Here is a 17,191-nt window from a genome sequence, read left to right on the forward strand (position 1 = left end):
AAAGGCAAATAAATATAATTACTTACAAAATAGTTTTTTCTCAAAACACGAATTTCTGACTTAGCGCACTTTCACGGATGGTACAGAATTCGACACTTCAATTTACGCGCAACTATAACTTGCGTATATATAAATCTGTTTATTGTCGTCTTAGATTAAAGGATGCCTAAATTCAGCCAATACATATAAAAGTGCTACTATAAGCGTTAAACCTTGTTAAACAATAAAACAAATAAGTCATGATAATTTACGTTTATTTTGTAAGTTTCACCATATAATTCCATTTATTTTTTAATATTTAAACGTCTATGCATCATTTAATAAAAGTTAACCAATCATAGTTTGATTACAATACATTAAGAGTAAGATTTTTTACTTTTTTTATCTCTATTATTATTATAACTTCGACTTTTTAAACAAAAATATTGTCGAAGTTCTACGTCATACAACTAAGAATGATTTTTTTAAACATTTTGATATAGTCAAAAACAAACACAGACGTTAGTTACTGTGTCAGGTATTACAATAACAATTATGTACTTAATGTCTTAAACCTAGAAAGTCACATCCGGGCTAAAATTATGAGTCAAGTCCGAGAATATTTAAAATTATACAATTCATAGCATCTCATTTGTCTCTCCAATATCTTCCATAATATTGTAAACATTACTATAGCAAACAAAACACACTTGCGATAACAATATGTCTATATTATGTATATAACTACAATGATACAATCACTTGCAATTGCAAACACAATATTATTTCGATAAGAGATAATGCTTACAGTTCATTACTGTATTGCACAAAAAACCCTAGGAGCACCGTGCAGTGAGTATGCAATTACATATTCATTTTTGCAGAATAGCTGACATCAGAGCCTCTTTCATTCTCTTGGTCATGTCTTCGAGAATGTCAGCTCTGACTTTCAATTTTTTATTTCTGTCTTCCAATTCGACAGCAAGTTGTTCCATTTGGAGCTCCTTGAGTTTTCTGTTCATCCTAGATCTCTTAGACGCTTCATTATTTTTGTCTCGTAGCTCCCTATATTTAATTTCATGTGTAGATACTGTAGATGCGTTATCGTCTACGCTGTAAACAGAAGATACTGTGCTATCTCTTCTTTTAGGAGGACGGCCTCGCTTAGGTTTTTCGTGATCTTTTGGTTGTGCTTCTTCCAGCTCCTGAATAAGATCTCTTATTGGAACATGCAGTTTCCTTTTCTTGGGTTTTCTGCTCAATCGAGTGGGATATGGGGTGTATGGTTCGTCCGAATCTTCACTATTGCGATGCCTCTTCCGGCTGTTGAAGTGTTTGACGTCTTCTTCTTCGGAGTCCAGAGATTCTGTTTTTGGTGTGAACGACTCGTAGTCTACAGAGGCCGCAGCAGATGTTGTAGCGACGTCCGACGGAACAGAAGCTGGATCTGGGTGCAAAGGCCAAGATAGGGGACTCTGTAACAAAAACGTAAAAATTATTAGGTACATTATACTTGTTAAATGGCGTCAGAAACGGGCATGTGTATAAACAAACCATATTATATACCTCATTTGGCAATTGATATCCTTCTTTCAGTTGCGTGACGATATCCACAATTTCTGGCGTGCTGACGATATCACCAGTCCACGACATCTTCTTTGTCATGTTAAGGGACAGACCTGGACGTGATCGCTCCACTCGTGTTGGTTCCAAGACGCCGCAGTTGTCACGAGCCTCGTTTAGAACGTAGTCTGTTATGACCATGTCATTGTATTCCACTTCGGTGGGTATGACGGTGTCTAGTTTTATGTCTGAAGAATCCTCGTCCATGATGAACGTATTGTGTGTGTTTATTGTTGGAGTGTATTCGTGTGTGTAATTTGAATCGATATTTCCCGTGTCACGGCACGGATTCCAGTCAAACGACTCTTCGGGCGCCAAAGTCCCAGGTTCCATCACTACAGGCATTGATTCAATTTCCCAATTTAGATCTTCCAGTTTCTTTTCCTGGTCAGAATACATTAGTTTACTGTCAAGTTGAGAAAACAGGTCTAGATTAGGTGACAATGGGTCATTGATAGCAGAATAGTGAAAACCGAGCCCGGGGGAATTAGCGTCCGAATTGTCCCAGCCTTGCGGCGAGGTTGGTGTATGTAGTGTGTCAGTGGTGTGTGCACGTTCTTGAGTCTTCTTTATGTCTACAAACAATGAAAACACATGATAAATTTCTATTACATAAATTGAGCAGAACCCTTCAATACGACCATACGTACACACGCCAGCATAAATTGACGTATCTTGTTCAGTTGCACTGGAGGCGATTTTCGAACAAAAATTTGTAGTGTGATGCGCCGTTGTCCGTACATTAAAATCTTCGATAAATTAAAGAACAAAATATTAAAACTTTCTTACCAATGCCAGTCTGTACTGTTTCTTCCGCAGGTTGTACACACCACGGAGCCAGATCTCGGAAGAGCTCGGAGTCCGATTCGTGGAACATTGTACTCTCGAATAGAGGTTCTGGTTTCAAAAATATCTGAAAATTTAGAATTTCCATATTAACAATAGTTCTTTGGCATTGAGAACAACTAAAAGTAAACTTATGTAATATAAATAAAGGCTATAGTTAACATACTCACAGTTCTGGAATCACTTACCTCTGAAAAGCTTGTTGTGGCCACTGGCGCAGGTAGAGTTGGTGTTTGAAGACCGCCGCCGATAATGGATCCGGTAGTGCCGTTCACCTTTCGATTCTTTAAAAGATTTAGCTCTACCACTTTCAAAAAAGATTGGGGACTGGCATCCGTTTGCGAAAAAACCATATCTATGGGTGTTCCTTTCGTATTTATTTCCGATATCGTCGCTCCGACTCGGACAGGTGAACTTTTGAGCAACCATTTTGAATAGAACTACAAACAGAAACGACACGACGTAACATAATAATGCATATTTGTATAAAGCCGAGGAAAGGACAAAAAGGAAAAAATGATCGCCCAGGATTGGAAGAATGATGGGTTAATGTAAAGTACAGAAAAGAAGAATTGATAAATTGATGAAGAATTTATAGGATTCAGGTGATAAAACAAAAACAAATGACAGATAAATAGGTAAATACTAATTTTAAAAATGTTACTGAATATTAAAGATTGCTCAGCCCGATTTTTTATTAATCTGGTTAGCAACTATTATTCATAAAAAAAAATTAAAACGGAATAATAGAAAGATCCAGTGTTTTATTCTGAAATAAACTACTGTGGGATAGCGGCATATATATTAAAATATCATATTTTAAAAATATATAGATATCAAATGTTACGTAATCATGATATAATTAACTCTGTATGTATTCATTCCTCGTGTTCTGTGTGTAATAATCATAATATTATCACCTGATCGGAAAATGGTTTTGATGGTACCAATCAAAATCTAAACTCATCACAGCAAAATAATCGACAAACTGCCACCCCAATTAGAAAGTTGAGTTTGAGTTAAGAGCTTACTAACTAGACTGGATACGTAATCTAAAACTATACTTATACTGAATTATGTACATTATCTATACCTTTTTAAAAATAGGAGAAAAATTCGGAGACCCCAATTAAATATTGGCAGAGAGCTAAAAAGGAAATAATACGTAACTTATTTTAAGTATTTTATTATGAACTTAACTAATTACCAAAAAAACGTACTTTGGAAATCATCGATAATAAAGTGATATCGAAGATTAATTTCCAATAAATACAAATTATGACTCAATATGATATAAGACTGAACTGCCGAATTAAACTTAAAATTGATATTGGTATTAATGTAAAACTAATATTAATTTGCTTAATAAACTAAAAGATAGATGAGTAAAATTCCAGATTTTGATACTGGTACCGTTTTACAAGGAATAGGGAAGGGGATCATGATCATGAATTTTTAATAAAAAGATAATCTACATGCTGTAGTGTTCAAAGTTTGATTAGTGATGAAAATCTTAAGTTCTTCCTAAAAACATGAAAATATTTTTTAATTCATGAAGATTGTTTCGCAGATTTAATTCGAACATCGTTGATTTATATGCAATAATACTTTGAAAAATTTAGTGAAAATGAATTATGATTTAAAATTTGAGGAATTTGATTTTGTAATAGGTCCGTTGTTTGTTCTTCATCCTCTTGATCCTATTCTAAAAACCTGTGAACATAAAATATGAGAAAGGAAAACCGCTAAAGCGGTGATACTTACATTTTCAAACTCTTCGCGACCTCCTTGCGAAATTGTAGCTCTTTAGGCGCCCAACCAATGAATTTTTGCGACTGTAGGCCTGTAACAAATGAAAAACTAGTGAATATTTTTCGAATAATGCACGAATTTACTTATAAGTCTGCTTTTTCGAGAGCGGTATTGTATTGATCACAAAATTCTAACCCCAGAGTGTTCTCGACTATTCTAGACCTGTCGAGGCGATAAGAATAGGAATAATACATAAGTACTTAAAACGTAATCACATAAGTGCTTATCACTAGAAGTTCTAAAAAATGCTGCGTAGAAATGTACTGTGTTACGATGACTAATACACCATTCCAAGTCGCCTACACAAAAATCGATCTTTTCCATTACATATTCCAACTAACTATGTATAAAACTTTAGCCACATTTGACAGACAAATTACAACGCTGACGCATCCAAAACCCGCGGCATGATAAATCGATTACGACCTTGGCGTTTTACCAGTCGGTCTCTCTAGACGAACAAAAGAAGTAGCTATACTCGTATAAAAGTGAAGTACTATAATAGACGGCACAAAAGTTAAAAAAAATGTGATGTGGTCGTGGTGCTTATAAAAGTATTCAATTATGTAAATTGTGGAGCGGAACCAAATAATGTCCTATTATTTGATAAATTGTCATGGCCACAATAGATATATAGTCACATCCTCACTAATTATTTAGACTTGCTTTATTACGCGTTCTTTTAAAAATCTTTCTATATAAAAAAAATAATAAAACGAAACGAAAAATCTCTGCAACAATTGGTGTAGGTATCTACCTACTATAATTAGTTACATATGAACTTTAATATAAAAAGAGTATATTTACACGACGAAGAAAACTTAACAAGTTTCGACATGTTCTCGACAACGACAACGTGATCACGACAAGTTCCAACGTGCACGGATACAAGTAGGTCGCCGCGATTCGCAATTTCCCCCGTTGAAATTTTACGTGACCTATCGGTATTCATATTGTTATGCAATAACTTTAAATATAATTTTAATGACAATATAATTATTTTCAAATGACCTTGAACCTTTTGACATCAAATAATTAAGAGTAAAACAACATACCTCGTTACGAACAAATACTGTAACGCTTGCAGCCCTTTTGCAGACGAACTTTAAACCTCTAAAAATAAATTAAAAAGTTAAAAGAACCCGATGAACACTCAAAAGCGCGAAAGTTTTTTCTTTAAATCGCTTCGGAACGCTTAAAGAACTTGAAAAGTGCGATACGTGCTCACAGCAGGAGCTCAGAAAACATTGTGCAATATTCACGCCGCGCGCCTCTCATACGGTTTTCCTCAAGCCCCACTATTTGCGACTTGCGTTCTAAAAATAACTTCTTTACCCTGCTATTGGACGGTTTGCGTGACGTCAAATAGCGAACCAATCAGAACGCCCGATTGCAAGAGTCATGCGCCCACACCATAGACGCTTCACACATGAAGGAAAATACATTCTATATAGTTTTTGTACTTGTGTTTGTTAGATTTTGCTCAGGGGGAATTACGTTGTTTCGTGTCTAAATTGCTTCAGAATCATAATTTTATGTTTACCGTTTTATACTTTAGGGTTAACGGGTTAGCTTTTAGGCAAAAGTAAGTATCAGCTATGAAGCCTATTGATATTGAAATCAAAACATATTACATAATGATTTATATCATACATAGCCCAAAACGGCGTAGCGTACAAACCTTAGAGGATGTATTTTGGTTTCCATAGTCTAAGTACCTACCACAAGGTTTCCACATACCTAGGTGTTTACGATTTTTATATGCAAAGACAGTGTATCTTGAAGTCTCTAGTTAAATTTAATTAAACAGGGAAATAAAATAAGACATCATATGGAGAAAAGTCTATCTATAAAAGATATGATATGATAAAGACGGAAAGAAAACGGAATTACATATAATCTTTTTGATTATTCCGATTGGAAGATGTTCACTTTTGCTATAAAGATAGAGACAGTGTACGCGAAAACAAAATATTAATTTATTTTGAAATCCTATTATAAACAACAATAATTTTGAGGTGGATAGGTAAAATCATTTCTGAACAATGTATACTCAGAATTAGTCATGCAGGCTTGACATTGAATTAGGTTGAATAACCTCATCATGTATGTAGTAGATACATGCCGTTTTTATAGTTTATATTCTAAAAACTCCGTATTTTCATTAACATTTGCAAGTGAAGCCGTGGTAGGTAGCCTAATGGTTTGACCTACTGCCTCTCAAGCAGCGGGTCCTGGGTTCGAATCCGGGCTCGCGCCTCTGACTTTCTCGAAATATATGTGCGAAATTTAATTTGAAATTTACCACGAGCTTTTCGGTGAAGGATAACATCGTGATGAAAACTGAACGTTGAAGAAGGTTCACAACCCTCGGAAAACGTGTGAAGCCCCCAACCCGCACTGGGCCAGCGTGGCGGACTATGGCCTAAACTCTCGTCTGAAAGGAGACCCGTGCCCAGCAGTGGAACGTATAAAAGGGTAGATGATGATGATGATGATTGCAAGTATTCGGTGAAAGACGATTATTCGGGGAACTACTTTCGGTGATAATGAAAGGAACATACATTTTATGTTTTTGTTTATTAGATATATTATTATGTTATTTTATTTAATTTCAGATAAGTAGTTAAGTAATAATAATGTGCTAGAAAACCACATCCATTACCAGCGTCCTGATTTTGATACAAACCGGAATCGATCCGATCGGGTAGTCTCGAAATCAGATGGGTTTCTGAACGAGAAGATGAACCTGATTCCTACTACATCTTTCTAACTTGTGAGTTATATTAACTATTATTCCGATGTAGCTACAATGAGTGCCAGAGAGCAACGAAATTCACTCCAGGACTAGTTCCCTGCGTCTGCGTTAGTACGCAGAACTAATTTAAAAAAGTCCATTTCCCAAATTAGTCCTGCTGGAAATTGAACGCGGGATCTCCTTATATAACGCCTTACACATTCAATGTTTGAAAAAAATACAAAGGAATACGTCTTACATCTAGGTACGGGGTCAAAAGCACATCAAGCATGACACTTAAAATTTAAATTCAACCCCAAAGTGTCAAGACTGGTGTGGACTCTTTACTGTAATTCTAAATTTCCAATCCGTGTTGTTATTTGTTGTTTATTTTCTGAAAACCATACAATTCACGAACACAAACCAAACCCGCTAGGTAACTAATTAAAATAAATAAAATAGGTATAATTATAGTACCTCATCATAGTACCGAAGGAGCCTCGCGTTCGCGGTGGGCCAAGAGACACACTGAAGTGATAGCTCTCCTGCCCCTTATATTTATATTCAGCAAAATGTTAAGCCAGACATGTATCGACATGTTCTAAACGGAAGGCCCTATTTTACTGAACTTTTGAGCAGCAAATTCGTAGAGTTATCTACATACCAACTCGTAGCGAGCTCCTGGATTTTCACTCAAAAGCCGAGTCATTAAATTTTTATTTGTGGCGCCTTGTAATGTTATCAGCCGTTTGACTATAGGTATTATTGATAACCTTAGAGCTAATCAAGCGCCATCTTTTAGCGACGCGAACGCATCGACACCTCGCCGCTTTTCAGGAATCCTAAACCAAAATAGTATTACGAGGGGTGCGAGGCTAAACCCAATAAGTTTGTAAATTTTTTTTATCTAACTCATTGTAGTGTATGCTCTTTTCTATGATGGAATACTATTTAGTAATAATCCCAGTATATTGAAATACTATTTAGTTATGTTCCCATTGAACAATGCGGGAAAAGTAATAATGAATGGTGAGTTCTACTAGTCTCATTTCACGAAAATTTACTCACATATTGGGTTTTGCCTTGGACCCTTGGGTTTTGTGACAAAAAGTATCCTAAATCCTTCTCTAGGTCCCATGTATACCAAAATTCATCAAACTTGGTTCAGGCGTGAAAACGTAATGGACAGGTACTTTCGCATTTATAATATTACTTTGGGTAATGACCGACTCAACATTATTCAGGTTTATTGGGTAAAATAAATAATCATTACATTTGACTACAATACCCCTCAGGTGCTCAGGTTTAAACGTCTTCCTGATACATTAGTTATTTTTGAGTTAGGCCGCTATTCTAGAATACCATCGACCTATTAATGTAAACAAAAAATGATGGGTATTTATTTGGTGGTTACCATTATAGGTACTTGGTTGGTCTAGGTATATAGATCTTAATTTCAGCACCTTCTAAATTAAAATTTTACTTTAGAATTACCATAGCTACTAAATAAAAACGAATCGAGTTCTTAGAAACAATGTAATAACATCTTCTAAAGATCCAAATGTACATACTATGGCTAACCACCCATTTTGGCCCCAAACGTCTAGCCTAGCGAGCTACTGCCATCAGCTGATACGGTTTCGTGATTGTGATAATTCGTATCGCATTTACAATGGCAAAAGGAACTAAATGTTGATTTTTCCTCATCACAACGATGAATGCTTTTATAAATCTTAACTAGTGAATAATTATTTGCCTTGACTATCGAGATTTGTCTCTTAGAATTTACATTAAAAAAGTGTTAAGTACTTTGTTACCTACTTGACGCTACACATATATCTACAAATTATAAAATATAAAAAGTAGTGAGTAATTAAGATAATCTTTATATTTAATCTTTATTATGTGTGCATGTATGTGTGTGTGTGTGTATGTGTACACACACGCACGCGCGCACACACACACACACATTATATGTATGTATATAATATATGTATATGTGTATATAATATATATGTATAATATTCAGTATAAAGTGGTGAAAGAGATGAAATAAGTATATTATTAAAAATCAGTGCACAATCTCGGCTTACTCAAATGGAAGTAGGGTGTGATTGTTTATAACTTATAATATACACATTTCATAATGGTTTTTGGAGCTTTTGTTTAATGAATTTTCCTGTTCACTTAGTTTAGAGAGAAAGCCTCTGAGGCGTACCACCTCAGCGATGTTCTTAAGAGAATTGGCTTCTGGGAATACCAATTTTTAAGGAAAATATGTTTTATATTCGCGAGAGACTTTCACTTTCACCGTTCGACGGCAGTACAGTTATGTAGGAACACACACGGACGAGTTTAACTTATTTAACTTATTATGCATAGTTAACTAGTTGTTGAAAAAAGCATGTTCTCGTGTTATCACCATGTGATACGATTGGTTAGATATTACCTTAAACGTAAAGCGTAAACGTAAAAACGGAAGTTGTTTTTAGGTTTTTTAATTTAAAACGCAATTTACAATGATCGATCGACAATATTCCCGGAATGGGAACACAACAAACACCGAGGGGTCCATGTGAGCGAAAAAATAGGATGTGCATGAGACGTTATTGGGGTTCACAAGAGTGGAACCCATTTAGGCAAGTCGTGACCAAAATATTGGCTTTCCATAAATGGAATAACCCACATTACACAAGTTAGTATGTATGTACCTACAGTCAGTGGTGGTCATTGAATTAAGAACAATTAATGACACAGCCATTGTTATTTTGCAATAACCATTAAGTGTAGAATTAATTTAAAAATATGCTCTGATGGTGTTAAACAATATGATCTGGACTGACCTATTCTATTTAGCGTAATAATCTAGTCTAAATAATGGTAGGTATCCATATATTTTTTATATTAAATCACAATCACTCAATTACTTCCCGGAACCTGGATAGATAAATAATTAAGAACTAAAATATATATTTTTTTAGTATTTTGAAAAAGGAATGCGATAATTCTTCATTACTATTTTTATGTCCGGTGCTGTCACTGCGCACACTGTTCGAGACGCTTGGTGGAGGCCATAGACATATATCTAGATTAAGGATATTCGTTGAACATCGATGTATCGAATCCATTCGATGTTTATTGTATACCATACGTCGGATTGATTCGATGTTTTGACAAGAAGAAATTCTATTCGATGCACCGATATTTTTGAATAAAAACATCGAATCATAGAAAACACTAACTCTGGCGTGCCTCTGTGTTTCAATTTGATTTTGTAAGTCATTTAGTGTTGGTTTTAATTGTATTTGTAATCTTAGCTTATTTCATTCTTCTGTGAATGAATAATTGAATATGTATCGAGCTTATTTGTCTATTTTAGACAGTATACCTAATTGTTCTTGCGTAAAAACATTTCAATTAATTTGCAATTTTTTTTCACCTACAAATGTATGTCTTATCGTTGCAATACTATTTTTTTCAGTTCCTGGCTTCTCTTGACCAGTACTACTAAACAAACATGGGAAGTATCATAAAATTAAACACTTCACTACAACAGCGATAGCACCACGCGCCATTACTATAGTGTTAGCCTGCATTCACTGTTAAGTTAAGAAAAACAAAAAAGTATTCGATGTTGAAAAACACTGATTTTTTTAAGCGATGCAACGAAAAACATCGATGCAAGGTTTCAATGTTTTACATCGATGTATTTTCTAAGTGGACACCCCTAATCTAGGTAGACGCCGCAAGTACAGCAATTTGTATGAAAGCGTGCTACATTTTTTGTACCCACTATGACGTCACAAGAACTATTTAGATGGAAACCTCCTTCCGCTTGCTCTAAATGGATTAATTGAACGGAATACGCGTAAACACGCTTATTCCATTCGATTCGACTCCAATTAATCGATTCTAAATAGAATAATTTTTGTTCAAGTGTTTGTTGATTACAAGTAGTAGGTAGTAATACTAATATAACTAGCATTTATGTGGTATATTAATCAATGATGATTAATATAGTAGAAAAATACTATAATAAGATAGTTAAGTCCTATACTTGTTTTAAAAAAAAATTTGATTACATAAAAAAATTAAGACTAATTTATAATCGACTTCGAATATTAAAATTATTGTCCTTCCAATAAAATGAGCTTATTATATAACATCTTTTTGTAATAGAAGATGTTATCGATTAACTTAAATAATGAAAAAGCACGTCAATACATGAAGTTGTGACTGCCTTAATTAATTTTATCTAGATGTTTTTCTGTTGGTAATTGATCAAGTTGATGAATGGCAAGACAAATGAAAATGTTACTGCTGACAAAATATGGTAAAATCTTATTAATCAGAAGAGGGAAGAGGTTTTTTTTTAGGTTGTAATTATTTGCTCACTATATTCGGACATTCAAGGCCACGTGCTTCAAAAATTATCGAAAATACTACTGATAATAGATACACACAATTGAAAAAAAAAAACGAAACGTTACTAAACATTGTAACAAAAGAGATAGAATATTTTTATAATATTGCTAAGGTCATAATAATTTTCGTACCTTTGTTTTCAAAATCGAGAACAGTTTTGCCTAACTTATACGTCACTAAATCAGAGAACAAAAAAAATGTACAAGAGGCTGTACCACGAAACTGAATGCATTATACAAAAGTGCGTTCGTTCGATATTCATAGCGTATTAACAAATGATCACAAATATATCGCACCAAGTAATAGCCGCAATGTATTACAAACATAAGGCATGCACTCGGTTGCATATTTGTTTTCTCGAAATTCATACAAATCCAAAATAATTGTTTTAAAAATAAATTATGCATCTTCTGATTAGAAAATCACTTGCCCTTGGAAGGAAACGTCCCTGTTTACCCGTTTACACTAATGGTGGTTTACAGTAATGGTGCTTTTGCAGTTTATAATGGCAAAATTATGCATTTTTCGGGTTTTGGACTGGTGTTACGTACACTTGCGGCGTCTATCTAGATATTATGTCTGTGATGGAGGCCCACTTATTTGGGTGAGTAACAAGGTGCTCATGTTGACACCACGACATAGACAGGCCCGACTTGCGTTTGCAAGAAAGTAATGAAAACTGAACAGAGGCGCAGTGGAAGTATGTACTTTTCTGGGAAGAAACTAAAATTAACAGACTATGGTCTGATGGTAAGCACTACGTACGCCGACCTAACAATCTGGCATTTAATCCAAAATATACGAAAAAGTCGGTGAAGCAAGGTGATGGAAACATTAAGATTTGAGCTTGCCTTTCTGGTTATGGCGTTGGACCTACTAGGCTGATGCAAAGTAATATGGACCAATACCAATAATACAAACACATCCTCGAAGAATGCATGCTACCGCACGCTGATGATAATCTCCCGGTAATTTGGACTTTCCAGTATGAAAATGAATGACCCATAACATACAGCCTAATCTTTTCGAAGATTCATCAACAGCCAACTGGTAACTGTGATGGACTGGCCACCAAACAACCTAGATCTTAATCCAGTAGAGCATCTTTGGCGACAAGTCAAAAAGAAATTGGTAAACAGATGGTGTAGTAACGTGAACGAATTGTACAGTCAAGAACACATCAAGCTTGACTCTTTGGACCGTTCTTATTGCAAGCGATATAGAGTTAAATTTAAGACCCTGTACGATGTCTTTTTAGAAGAGTGGAACTCTTTTTCACTTGAAAACTGCAAAAAGTTAAAAGTCTTTTTTTATTTATCATTAAGAAAACGTTGTTAAAAATTAAAATATACCACTTCTCAAATTATTCTGCCGCCGTTAATTCAAACGGCGTATGTGACATTTTTTCAAAACTTTTGTTATGCATACTGACGTGACCAGTAAAAAAAGCCGATCTTTTACTATTTTTTTTTTTTCTAGGTGGATAAGGTACAAAGTTACCGCAACCGAAATATTTACAGAGAAAAGTAAATATTTTTTTAATTTCGTTTCTTTAAATATTATTTTCTCGATTCTGAGTTTTTGTCACAAGCGCCCTTTCAACTTATGGCCGCCGTATTGAAATATTGTGAATACTACTGTCAAGTCCGTACCTCGTTCTTGTTTTTCCAGCCTCCATCCTAAATTCAGTTTTAATAAAATTAAAAATGGTACTGATTTTAATAGTATTTTTAAATTATTATTTTTATTCAATTTTGGATTTTGTTAGCCCCGAATGTGTACTATAGTAATATTTTTCCAGGACGGGTTATTATGTTTATTAAGAACATTTGAATATCAAAATGGTGCCGTATTATGAAGCGTTCTTATATCTATGACCACACTATATGTAAACACATATTACTATTTCTAGAACAAAATTAATAGGTTATTTGCGAATTAGTTGAAATAGATGAAATTGCGCAAAAAAAAAAAATCACATAAACTTTAAAGTTGCGACCAAAAGTATTGTGTGTTTTAAGCGTATAGTTACCTGAATATTACTAGTTAAAGGTATATCTCATGGTGAGTGCAAATAAAATGCATTATTTTAAATCCTTATGTATTATTATTGTAACAACTATAAAAATCAACATCATCAGATTAGTTTTTGCAGTAGGTAGAATAAACTTCTAGTTTATGAAATAAAAAAAGACTCATTTGCATTCTAAGAATACACGAAAATAGATCTTCAGTCAACTTAATACCTAGGTAAAAATAGGTAATAATTTGTTTTTTAGTTAATAATTACCATGTCTCTTCGATCTTACATGTTTAAGTCTACTTTTCTAGATATACTATAAAATTAAATAACAACTATATCGTCACTGGTAGCAATACTTATTAAAATACAATATGTGTGTAACCCATGTGTACTTATGTAGTAATTATTAGTATTATTTTTGTATCAAGGTTTAATTTATTTAGTATTGTACATAATAACTATTTTTTAATTATTTATTCTTCAGTAGTTTATTAGAAATGCATCACCACTTCTCAGTTTTTTGTAGTGACTAGTGGTTAACGGTATTAGTGACACAATCACTACATATTTACTATAAAAAAATTACATTTAAGTTTTTATTGTGTCTACTGTTTGTTGATCCAAATAATTAAAAAAAAAAAATACTAAGCAAAGTAAAATTTAAACAATAAATAGAAAAGTGAAGCAAAGTAATCAATTCTTCTTAATTTGCTTTAAACTGACATAAAAACGCTTATTGACTGTCATTCAAGATAATAAAGCAGGTAAATAAAACTATTTTCTAAAATTCAAAACGTAATAAATTGTCCAAAGTTTCAGATACACAAGAATCTTTAGAAAAACAATCGTCATGAACTTTTTTTTTGTAAGTAGGTCATCGCCTCTCAAACCTCTCAAACGTCTTTAAAAATAATAAAGTAAACAAAACTGTAAAAGTTACCAAGGTGTTCGGAAACAAAAAAATTTTCTAATAATTATCACAAAAATAATCTATAGTAGCAGATACGATCGAATCTACATATAGTAGCAGGTAGGTACAGTCACGAGCTCGTCAAGCTTGACACTTTGTACTTTGGACCATTCTTATCGTAAGCAGCATACAGTTGGATTTAAATCTTAAGAGTCAAGCTTGATGTGCTCTTGATCCTGTACGCAGCAGTAGTTAAGACCAAATTATGATAGAATTCATGTAGGCACAGATCATTAATATTCAGAAGAGAGATAAGATCTTTCTTTTTCTTCTGCTGCTTTAAGCAAGGGTCCAATGTAACATTTGTTTACATTTTCTATGCGAATGTGGTCATACTTTTTGTTTCTTTTCATATACGACATGGAAACGTAGTTAACATTATTGTAACTTTCTTTGTATTCCAATGTAGGGAATTCCATTGAGAAGAAATGTGTTGTTTGCTGATGGTAATACAGATTCTCAATTCAAACTCACTATAGAACATAAATTTATAGTTCCTGGACACACACACAAGGAAGTAGATTCTGATCACGCACTGATAGAACACGCTATAATGCGAACGTCTATGGCTGCTAACAGATTGACTGCATGTTAATACGTGAAGTCTTAATCAACTTCATGCAGCCGAGACCTCCATAAAATGCGAATGTATATGAGTATATCCCATCCAAGAGATTGGTATCAATTGGTACGAAGTGCATCTTATCAGTGCATTATATCTTATATCTAATAGTAAAAAGAAGTTTTCTGTTATGGAAATGAATGACGATGGCTTTTGTGATTTCGCTGAATTTTCTAAAAAGCATCTGCAGGTAAAGAAATTTAACTTGCGAGGTGAAAAGTTTGTGTGGTCAAATGCAAAATTTTGAAATATACCAAAGCTCAATTCCCAACATTCAAATACAAAGAAAGTTACAATAATATTACTTACGTTTCCATGTCGTATGCGAAAAGAAACAAAAAGTATGACCACCTTCGGATAGAAAATGTAAACAAATGTTACGTTGGCCTATAGCAGCAGAAAAAAAGAACGATATAGATTCTGATACTATAGAATCTGATCCTGTAGTGAAGAAAGATTATTATTATTGTGATAATTATTAGATAATTTTTTATTTCCAAACACTTTGGTTATTTTCAGTTTTGTTTACTTTATTATTTTTAAAGACCGTTTTTAAGGCAATTTAAAAAAAAAATTCAAATTTTTGACGATTGTTTTTCGAATCTTTTGGTCCTGAAACTTTGGACAATTTATTACGTTTTGAATTTTGAAAATAGATTTATTTTGTTTTTTTTTTTATTATAATTTAAAAATGCATGATATATTCGTTAGTTCTTTGATATTGTATCGTAATTATACACATTTCTTGAATTAATGCTGTTCTAGAAAAAAAATAAATTAAAACGCTTATTAAATCCCAATTGCATTGCAAACGTTAATTTGTAACTTATCGGTGCCAATATTCAATGACATAAAATTAATACGTACAAGGTCAAAAGCACGTCAAGCTTGACACTTAAGTCTGAAATCCAAGTCTATGCCGCTTATGATAAGAACGGTCCAAAGTACAAATTGTCAAGCTTGACGTGCTGTACATAAAATCGAATTTGTATTTATTTTAATTTAATTTATTTCCGTTGACAATTAAATTTGTCACTTCCGGTATGTAATCGGATAACGCGCGCGTATTTTCAAAATAGGAATGAAAACAAATAACTTACTTCTGCTAATGCAAACTACAAGGCGCAACGAATGAATAATGTGACGCAATATCCTACAAGTTGATGAGCCGGTACTTATGATATTATGTAGTATTTATTATCGTTAATACATCATGACATAAAGTATAAAGTACTCACATTTTGACGTGTCTTCTAAAAACGATTGTCTTAAACTTCTTGATTTTGTCCTTTCGCATGCAATGATAATTAATTCGACGCAGAATGTCCTGGGTGTGTGTCAAATTATTCTCTACTTCGTTGTAATTATATGTGTACTGGTTGTTTGATGGTTTAGCGTACACGTTGCTCATGTTAGACACTTCTAGAACCTCTGTCCTATGATTCCGTAAGATGTTTAACTATATCAAATTCCGAAATTATGCTGGCGGAGGTCTTCAATGAATAAGACCGTGAAAGGGAAAAGAAACACAAATTCCAAGCCAGGATTACAGACTGTTTTGAACTGTTTTAGAAAACAGTGATAACTTGGTAAGACACAGACCTAGTTATTTAATGCAAAAATATAAAGTTAATAATGCGAATAATTATACTTTTGTACGGTTATACGTTACAATTTTCCTTACGTCTTCTTTTAACTTTTAATAAGCACAAAGCTTAAATAAAAGACGAATCAATGTGACTACACTGAGCTCACAAACTACCAGATGTAAACGAGCTTTAGACGAAGATAGAATCTGAACTGAACTTGCCGATCCGGAAGTTTTATGTACGGCTGACGCAATAATTGCGTTCCGTTCTACAACGCTTATGTACAACTGATTACATTTCGGTAATAATTTAGAGAATGTGGATATTTATGAATTTGGAAATCAGTTTGAAAGCAGTTACAATAGTTTATTTATAGACAATTGTTTATCTATTTCACATACTATTCACAAAAAGAAACCATAAATTCACGAACAAGAATATAATCTGCATGAAACGTAAAGAAATTACCAATGTGACGTAGAAGGCAATTAAGGTAAAACGTATGTTCCATCTTTGTTCTTCCTGTGAGGTTTTCATATCACTATCCTTTTCTATTTCGCTCTAC

At 33.6% G+C, this 17,191-nt stretch overlaps 1 protein-coding gene across 2 annotated transcripts; it reads right to left on the reverse strand.

Moving 5' to 3' along the window:
* Positions 1-368: 368 nt before the first annotated feature.
* LOC113237825 lies at positions 369-16,654 on the reverse strand. 2 transcript variants are annotated; one of them, XM_026474507.1, is made up of 6 exons: positions 16,276-16,654; positions 4,213-4,291; positions 2,637-2,888; positions 2,392-2,515; positions 1,546-2,177; positions 369-1,454 (listed from the first exon to the last, which is right to left on the reverse strand). In XM_026474507.1, the coding sequence occupies exons 3-6, from the start codon at positions 2,799-2,801 to the stop codon at positions 852-854; spliced, it is 1,524 nt and encodes a 507-aa protein (XP_026330292.1). In that variant the 5' UTR covers positions 2,802-2,888; positions 4,213-4,291; positions 16,276-16,654; the 3' UTR covers positions 369-851. The 2 variants fall into 2 exon arrangements, with proteins under 2 accessions (XP_026330292.1, XP_026330293.1); XM_026474508.1 differs by lacking the exon at positions 16,276-16,654 and adding an exon at positions 5,316-5,492.
* Between the last annotated feature and the right edge of the window lie 537 nt (positions 16,655-17,191).

Source organism: Hyposmocoma kahamanoa, unplaced genomic scaffold (genome assembly GCF_003589595.1).
Source record: "Hyposmocoma kahamanoa isolate Upper Pololo Valley unplaced genomic scaffold, ASM358959v1 94, whole genome shotgun sequence".
In the NCBI taxonomy this organism is placed as follows: domain Eukaryota; kingdom Metazoa; phylum Arthropoda; class Insecta; order Lepidoptera; family Cosmopterigidae; genus Hyposmocoma; species Hyposmocoma kahamanoa.